The 9,370-nt window shown below is 36.2% G+C and overlaps 3 protein-coding genes across 3 annotated transcripts; 1 reads left to right on the top strand and 2 right to left on the bottom strand.

Annotated features, from left to right (window-relative positions):
* Window positions 1-1,039: 1,039 nt before the first annotated feature.
* TRIADDRAFT_56592 (uncharacterized protein) lies at window positions 1,040-2,011 on the bottom strand (the record flags this gene model as incomplete). Its single annotated transcript, XM_002112467.1, has 2 exons — window positions 1,040-1,285; window positions 1,505-2,011. 2 exons carry the CDS (start codon window positions 2,009-2,011, stop codon window positions 1,040-1,042), a joined length of 753 nt encoding a protein of 250 aa, XP_002112503.1.
* Window positions 2,012-3,126: 1,115 nt separating this feature from the next.
* On the top strand, window positions 3,127-4,371 carry TRIADDRAFT_25365 (uncharacterized protein; the record flags this gene model as incomplete). Its single annotated transcript, XM_002112911.1, has 2 exons — window positions 3,127-3,661; window positions 3,989-4,371. 2 exons carry the CDS (start codon window positions 3,127-3,129, stop codon window positions 4,369-4,371), a joined length of 918 nt encoding a protein of 305 aa, XP_002112947.1.
* A 1,272-nt stretch (window positions 4,372-5,643) lies between these two features.
* Window positions 5,644-6,681, bottom strand: TRIADDRAFT_25402 (uncharacterized protein; the record flags this gene model as incomplete). The annotated part of the gene is made up of 2 exons (XM_002112466.1): window positions 5,644-6,020; window positions 6,162-6,681. The coding sequence occupies 2 exons, from the start codon at window positions 6,679-6,681 to the stop codon at window positions 5,644-5,646; spliced, it is 897 nt and encodes a 298-aa protein (XP_002112502.1).
* Between the last annotated feature and the right edge of the window lie 2,689 nt (window positions 6,682-9,370).

Raw genomic sequence — 9,370 nt, 5'->3', positions numbered from 1 at the left:
ATAAATCAATGTAAAACAGAATATTTTCAATTTTATTAAGCAAGAAAAGTATTGATTGTCGATTAGTAATTATAACTTAACTTCGTACGATTAATATATCAACCTTAAGTTAAATTTTCTTAATTTATAAAAGCAATTCCATAAAAAACGATCATTATTTCATGCAATGACTCAGAGTTAAATGTATTCCTCACTTATATACGTGTTAGCTTCAAACATTGAGTAATAATGATACAAAGAATTTTACATGATTGGTGGAATGTTAGATTATTGAAATATGTATCATAACAATGGTCGATATTGATACCTAAATTTTATTTGATATTGTACCCTCACTACAATCGCAAGTAATTCTTACATAGCCAAGTCAATCGTTAAAAATGAGGATATGATAACGCAATGTTAATACACGAAATACATTATCATACTCTTCAGTTTCAGCCAAAACAGGAAATTGCCGTAAAATTGTCTCAATAAATACGACTATACATTTTTCACAGGATTATCAACAATAGTATGAACATAACCTGCAATGGCAGCATATTAGTTCGCTTTAGATAATTTTCATTTTATGACTGTCATCATGCTTATATTCCATTGGATATTTTACGTCAAGAAGTATCAAGATATTCCAAAATTATTCCAGGCCTTAAAGAATTCACTTAATTAAATATAATTCTTTTTACAAAATATTACAAGACAAATGGCGCCATGACGATACAAAAGTAGAGCATCTATCACGCGATAAGACTCGCAATACCAAACATAAGATAATGTTCAGACTTTGAATAGATTGAAAGATGCCGTATATAGTACATCCTGTCTTGATTACGCAACAAAATTAGATGCAGGAAAATACTGAAGTAAAGTTTATAGGACAAATTATTAATTGCAAAATTGATCTCAGTGTGTATGCAGCTATTAACATTAGTCATTTGAAAAAAAATTGAACTTTACTGAAATGTAACATGGCATGATCAAGTTAGCAACAATGGTGCGCGTACTACATTGGTAGGTACATTTCAAAACATGACAAATGTTACCATCCAGCTTCCCAGACTGGTTTGCTTTTAGGTTTAGTAGGTTTACTACTCTTAGCTGATGATGATCTGCTGTTGCTATCGGCATTGGCCCCCTCCCTTGAGGGCCTGGCATCTGCGCTACTACTTCTTTTCTTTTGCCTGTTTGTATTCCTATTTGCACTGGTAGGTCTCGATCTAGTAACATTAGTTGATTTTCGAATAGTTTCTGTAGGTTTAGCCTTCTGTAGTCTCTTCAACAATAACTAAAATTTTAGTAAATCGATAATAAATACGTCAATCAATTAATACAGTATAACACAGTATAATAAGAATATCTAAAATGATACTGAAAGTTCATTTACTGATATGGTTATCATAAACTGCCGTATGAACTAAAATACGCAACAGCTATCAAGGTGATAGCAATTTATTCCCTATAACATATATAACTTTAGTAGATTAAGGTAAAGATTATAAATTACCAAGTTTTCAAATTGTATTCTCTGAGCATCTCTTCGCCTATTGACTAATGAGGCCGTTACTCTAGCCGGTTGTGTGGCTGAAGTACTCGTCGTTGTAGTTGCTTTACGATTTGGCGGTTTTTTAACTTTGGGTTTTTGTTTTTTTCGCTGTATTTCGGCAAGCAAACGGTGATTTTCCTTCTCTATTTCTTTGGCTTTTTGATTAGTAAACGACATATTTTGTCTTGATACAGGTGCGGCCCTAGTCACTGTATGTATTTTGGGCCCTTTAGAACCTCGACTAGCAATCGATCGCCTACTCTCGGGTTCGGAAAGTTCATCTACATCACGCAACCTTCTCAATTCTTCCTCTTGATGCTCCAAACGACCATTGATATCTAGCATTAAATCAAATAACTTCTCTAAACTTGAGTCGCCATTTTTTAACTCCATCGCTTTACTATCAACATCTTCAGCCTGCGATCGATCACTAATTTCTCCGTCTGCCTTCTCAATTAGATCCGCCATGTTGACACCGTTGCTATTGCAACTGTATTACAGTAAACATTTCAAAATTATCACGCAGTCGCACTGGTGCACTTCGCTGTTGGTTCTGTTGGTAGTTCGCACCTGCGTATTTGTAAACAATCCAATCAATGACATCAAGCGATCAGCCCTTAACTCCATGAGTGTCCATAGCACGATGTCCCATCCAAAATTATATTCTCCGTATTTTTAGAGCACCTGGATATGGGACTCTAGAGTTCCTCCGACCCAGTTTATCTTCCTAGTGTTTTCGACTAGGGATTCACTCCGTTAAAAACTTCCGGGTTTTATGCCCTCGACGGTGGATTATAGCGTAGGGTGTCTGCAGAATAGTTGACAGTTATTAAGCCTTCCCAACACTTGAAAGTCCCTAATTTAAACATAGCTATAGCTATTCTGTCATAGTTACTGCACCGATCTTGGCATTTTCAAAATGTCACTACCAGCTGTGGTATATGTCTGTTTGTAGCGGTAAAGAAAAAGTATTTATTTTCTTCTCTTTTTACCGCTCAGGTTCTGACCGGCGAGCGCGGTGCAGTGATGTCACGTTTGACCTCCGATTTCAACAGAAGGTTATTCTTTACGGTAAAGTTTACTCTAAACATTGCACTAGGTCATGGCCCATGGACTACATGCTATACTATACTATACACTACTACTATTCAAGATCGCACATTAGAATTCTACATAGAATTCATAGAAAATTCTTAATTATTAGGATGAATAACTTCTGCACAATATACATTATTTGGAGACCTGCTACCTGCTACCTGCTACTTACTGATGCCAGTAAACTTTTGTAAATAAATGCCATAAATAAAATAAATAAAAACTGGCGGGATTTATGCACGACAGTACAGTACAGCACATGCATATTGTACTGTAGACAATACGGTACAGTACAGTACAGCACTGTACATTGTACTGTAGCCTACAGTACAGTACTGTACAAGTGCCAATTCTTTCAGCCAAACGAGCCTCATTTTGCAGAAATTGATTTGTAGGTTGTAGCAGACCAGAAGAAAAGTTACCCGACTTACTAGCAATAAAAATCGAATAGTTCAAATTAACAGCAATAAGTTAAAGTGGTCATCAAGATGAGAGATGATCAAAGAAAGAAAGTACTTATTACGGGTGCTTCGGGATTATTGGGCCGAGCTATCCTAAAGGAGTTTGAAGTGGATGGCAGCTGGGAATGCGTGGGTCTTGCATTCACTCGAGCTAAAGGAAACCTGCGCAAGGTCGATCTAAAAGACGTAGGTGCTGTTAGAGCTCTAGTTAGTGAATTTCGCCCCACGGTTATTATTCATTCTGCTGCAGAACGACGTCCTGATGTGGTAGAACAGCAATTAGAGGCTTCTAGGCAACTTAATGTTGTTGTCAGTCAAAATTTAGCCTCTATTGCCAAAGAATTTAACTGTTTCTTACTCTATATTAGTACCAATGGTGTCTTTGATGGAAAGAGTCCCCCTTACAAGCCTAGTGATGTACCAAATCCCTCAAACAGTTACTGCATTTTCAAGTTTGAAGGTGAAAAAGCTACTCTACAAACCCTGCCTAAAAGTAGCGGAGTGCTGCGAGTGCCGTATCTTTATGGACAAGTTGAAAACTTAGCTGAATGCTCGTGCACGGGTAAGTTTATGCATGTTGTAGAGAATACAGTGACCGACATGTGGATAATTACATATGAGATGACTTCAATACTAGAATGTAAATGAGTTTTATAGCTTGATTATACTTTAAAAAGCGAAACAGGCCTGTTACATGACTTCAGTACGTCATTATATTTTCCTTCAGTTGCAGAGTGTGCATACTACTGTAGTACCTAGCGTTGAGTAGTGTGGTCACATCAAAAATTTACTTTACTGTATGGCATGTAGTTACGTTACGTTCTTTGTTAAGGTAAATTTACTTTATCCTCAAGCTACTTAATTCCTTACTTTTCTTCTATGGCATCAGCTCTTTTTCAGGCAGTTCTCAATAATACTAAATCAAAAAGTGTCACTGACTATGGTATGCGTTATCCAACCCTCGTCGATGATATTGCGATCGTTATAAGACAAATCTGTGAGAAGGCGCTATCAGAAAATGATTTTCGTGGTATATGGCATTGGAGTGGATCTGAAGCTCTAACAAAGTATCAGATGACCAAAATTATGGCTGAAGTATTTAATTTAGATTTCAGTCATATCAAGCCAGCCAGCGAGCCTCCAACGGGAGCGAAAAGATCTAATAACAGTCAGTTAGATTGTTCTGATTTAATGAAACTAAACTTCGGTAGACATACGCCTTTTCGGGTAGGCATACAGGAATGTCTCCGTAATTTTGTAAACGTTAGTTAAACACATTTTGTTTGGAACTTATATCGCTAATTATAGCTGAATCAAGTTAGGGTGTTGAATTTAATTTGTGGGTTAGCAAGTATTAAATCTTTACGATTAATGCAACAGTTTCTTTGCAACTCCACAAATTCGGTTTCTGTTAGCATAAAATATTGATTTAATGAGGGTGTAAAGTAAAAGATGACGATGTAAATAAATAGATCTTCAAGTTAATAATAGCTTGTTTCCTTATGCCTTAATGTTGAACAGATATGTACAGTATGTGATAGCAATTATAATATAATTACTACTAAGTAATAGCCTAATAGCTAAGTGATGTTTCTGACGGCCGTTGGCGTTCCTTCGTACAAATGCATGGCAAGTTACTAAAACTTCAACAAATTCCTCAACACTTTGCAATGTAGGAACGGTTCTCATTAGCCTTGTGCAATAGGGATCTATTTAAAGTGCTCATTAATCGAATGATTTTAGCAAACTCACAACAGCCTTTTAATTTGCTGTTGATTTAGACTTTGTCGGTAACGGTAGTTCATACAGTATACTTTAACATACATTAAAATTACTCTTATTCAGAACAGCACCCTGAATGGCGAAAACGAAATCGTCTTAATTCGAATACACAATGTTTTAAGTTTGTTATGATGATAGTAATTTTTAATAACCACGACAGGATACCGTACAATGTCCATTGCAGACTATAATTTAGTTTGCATCAATCCCGAATTGATGTTTTAAAGGGTTCTTACATATGACAGATATTTCTTAAACTGCATTAATGTTTATCAATGTTGAAATAACATTCATTAGCGCACTCTACATATGTAAATAAAATACTTCGCGTACACTACGTTTGCGCTGTGTTTACGTAGTTATCATTCTTTGGTTTCATTAAACAACACACCTGGTATGAAGTTACAGTACACTAGAATTAATCTAATCGTTGATAATCTCAGTAATCATCAGCCAAAGTCAGATTAAACATTAGATATCTTTAAAAACATACGCAAATTCCGTAAACTGCACCTAGCTGAATGTTCTGACAAGCAATGCACTATAAAGCCGAGTTGGTGACATATTCATAATATAGACTTTTTATATACTACAGAAATTCTACATGATAACGTCATCCTATTTATATTTAGCTGGAGGCAATATAATATTTCAATTGTAATTCAGTTTGCAATACCTTTAATTAATTTAAAGTCGGATTAGATATTAATTGTATATTCCAGATGTTTATAAAACTAATACGTTGGCATTGTTATCCAAGTTTTATGATATAAATTTCGACAACGAAATCATAATACCGTCTTGGAAACTAGTTTGTTGCCCAAAATTAAGCTGAGTCAACGTAGAAATATCGAGATGACTATTATAAGGTCGCTTAGCTCCAGGAGATGGTTTGTTGACTGCTACTAAATGTTTATAATCTATATTAAAGGCCTTAGCAATTTTAAGTGCCATCTGATATTTAGTTAATTCTTCCAAGCCACTCCAATGCCAAATTCCATAAAAATTTTCATCCTGTAAAGTTTTATCCGAAATTTGTCGGATAACTACAGCTACATCTCCTACATAAGTTGGGTAACGTTTCTCGTAATCCGACATTTCACCCGGTTTATTTCCATTTTGAATTGCTTTCAATAAAACTGATAATAAGAAAAGAGTAAGTACAGGAAGTGTTCAGCATAAAATCGAAATCGAGCAATGCTCAAACAATAAACGATATGGTATTACGGAATACGGTAGTTATTGTACCGGTAAAGTTAACTCTATGTAACTGCATTAACCTGTAACTGCACTTTCTTCAAGGTATTCTACTTCACCATAAAGTATCGGTAAGCGCAATATCCCACTCCGTTTGGGATACGTTTCTAAAACTGCTTTTTCACCTTGCCACTTCAACATTCCGTAAGTATTGAGCGGGGCTGGTTGGTCCGCAGGCTGATACGGAGGGTTACAACCATCAAAAACATAATCTGTACTTACGTAGAGGATAAAGCAATTGAAAGTTTTAGCAATCAAAGCTAAATTTCGACTGACATCGACATTCAATTGTCGAGCAACGTCAGTTTTTTTATCAACAATATCAGGTCGTCGTTCTGCAGCAGCATGAACAATTACATCAGGTTGGAATTCACGGACCACCTCTTTAACTGCGTTAACATCAGATAAATCGACTCTTCGTAAATCACCGCCGGCCCTGCTGTAAGCAAGCCCTAAAACTTTCCATGTAGCATCATTATCAAATTCTCTCTTAATGGCTCGCCCTAATAAACCGGAGGCACCTGTAATCAAGACCTTTTTCATTGTAGCCATAATCTTTTACTATAAACTATTGAATAGCAGTAATCTTTGCGTATGGCTGACCAACAGGGGCACTTGAATCGCTAGTGAATACCCTACAAGCCAAGATTGAAAGTGCACATAACGCTAAGGTGCGAAGAAAGTAGGCGTTCATTGCAACATGTAACAACTTTATAACATTCTCTATACTGTACACTTACAAACGACGTGAACGTTATTATTTCTCAAGTTATTCTGAACTGTTCTTGCAATGGACCGTTGCTTGCATAAATTTTCTTACTAAAGGTTACTTAATTAGCCTACATTAACAGATGTGATATCAATTAAGAATAAATATAACACACAGGGCTACAATTTCGATCACTTGCTCTACTCACTCGATAATTAATGTACAGTACTATTTAACATTCACAAACGCGAAAGAGGCAATTGTACGTATACAGTAGTGCTAGATAAGCCATGAAGTCTTCACTAATTATAGATAGTACTTGAGAATAAGTGAAGAAAACAAGATGTTCAAAATTTACTGACCGACAAGATATTTCAATCATCACGCAAAATGAACGTGCAATATTTACGATATCTAATAATGTACTCGTACATAACGTGCCACGTATGCTACGTGTAGGAGGGTCCAAGTCCTCCTCCTTTAAGATATTAATCAATGAAACTGCTACTTACAATGGAACAACATATCGTATCAACTACTCATTCTACAGGACTGAATTTCAAAATGATTCATTACTGTAGTGAGCTTTAGCATGAATACAACTTTTATTTATACTGTACAATGAATTTAACAATTTTACGCATCTTGTGACGATTGCAACAGCTGCAAATCCTGGCTGAATAGTGCAACCAATCCAGGAGTAGCGCTAAGAATAGGTTGCACTTGAATAGTTACTTTCAATATTGCTTTTCTATTCGCACTTCACAGTATTCTAGATATCTTACCTGAATGCATTTCAACGCAGAAAACTACGCTTTACAGCAATTTGTGTGCTGGCGTAGAAACGGAATGAAACAAACATTTGGGTGTACCTTAGCTTGAACTATCGTGTCTGAAAGCAATGCTAATAATGATCACATTGGTGACCGATGACCATTGACCTCCGTTGCAGATTGCACAGTGCAAAGCTACGGTACAGTACAGTACGTACTGTACTGTAGCTAAGCTATTATTGTCAAATATCAGGAGATCAAAATCGATAGTGAACTAGTAACCCTGTACTAATAAAGGAGCATACAGTACAGTACTTGGTCTTTCTTTAATAACCCGTTCTCTTAATACTGTACTGTACAGTACACTACAGTAGACACCCTTATATTGCATTAATTCACAACGACACTATACAAAGACAACATGGCGTTGTTTGCCCTAGTAACTCAGTACTAAAAAAGGAGCATTCTTGGTCTTTCTTTCTTCAATAACCCGTGCTCTTAATACTGTACACTAGACACCCTTATATTACATTATTTATTCACAACGACACTGTACAAAGACAACATGGCGCTGTTTGCCCTAGTAACCCAGTACTAAAAAAGGAGCATTCTTGGTCTTTCTTTTTTGAATAACCCGTGCTCTTAATACTGTACACTAGACACCTTTATATTACATTATTTATTCACAACAACACTGTACAAAGACAACATGGCGCTTGTTGCCCTTGCTCGAACGCTTGCCTTCAATATCAATGACCAGCTACTATTTCTGTTGCACTGCTAAATCTTGACATTGACGTTAAGGCTGCCATCGCAGATTATAGTAGTCCTGCCCTATTCAATTCTATTGTTCAGTACTAGACTAATCAGTGTAAACTGCGCTTTCCTGGGTAAAACGTGTAAAATCGATTCACACAAAAGTAACGTTATCACGCGTAGCCGAGCATCATCGCCTAAAATTTGAAAGTCGTGTACTTTACTTTTTCGCACAAAATGCTTTATGTCCATTAACTCCGTTTGGCCGTGATGGTATTACAAAAAAATCGGTTTCTAAGTACGTATAGTACTGTACATAGATTACAATCTCCTTATTGTACCTCGTACGGTAAATTTACGGACCTCGGAGCCAATAGGCTCTAGGCCGTACTTTTTGCTTGACTGACTGCTATGCTCTTACTGACAGTTTCCTGTCACTCTGTAGCAGCATGTTACACTAGCTACAACTACACTTAAAAGTAATTCTCTAGGAACTACTTACGTAAAATAAATACGGTAGGAGAAACATTTAAGGCTTTCCTTGTTAATCAAACATTAAGTTATTATTCCAATAAAATGTCAAGTATCTAATCTGTTTTATAGTTGAGTTCATAACAATTTCTAATCGTTTACTACGAATAGAATAGAACTACAGTACAGCTCATCAGCTGTACGGTAGGCAACAATAAATGGAGCAGACCCTCTTTTCGCACCTTCAAGGAATTTAATGTTACTGCTAAAGCATATCCTGCATGTGTATAACCATAGTACCATAATTATCAATGCTAATGTTGAAACAACTAACGTCTTAAATAGACAATATAATAGAGCCACATCACCTTTCTCGTTACGTCTCCCCAAAATTGCTTCTAGTACGATTTTAATAGTAGAAATTTCTTTCGTCCTCTCCCGATCCCCGAAAGATACGAACTATGCAAGCTGCCTATATCAGCAAGATTTCAGATGCTGTCTTATCATTGTTACTTTTGATTTT

The sequence above is a fragment of the Trichoplax adhaerens genome, genomic scaffold, assembly GCF_000150275.1.
Source record: "Trichoplax adhaerens TRIADscaffold_5 genomic scaffold, whole genome shotgun sequence".
Taxonomy (NCBI): Eukaryota; Metazoa; Placozoa; class Uniplacotomia; order Trichoplacea; family Trichoplacidae; genus Trichoplax; species Trichoplax adhaerens.
The sequence above is the reverse complement of the archived record's forward strand: the minus strand, read 5'-3'. Positions and strand labels throughout refer to the sequence as shown.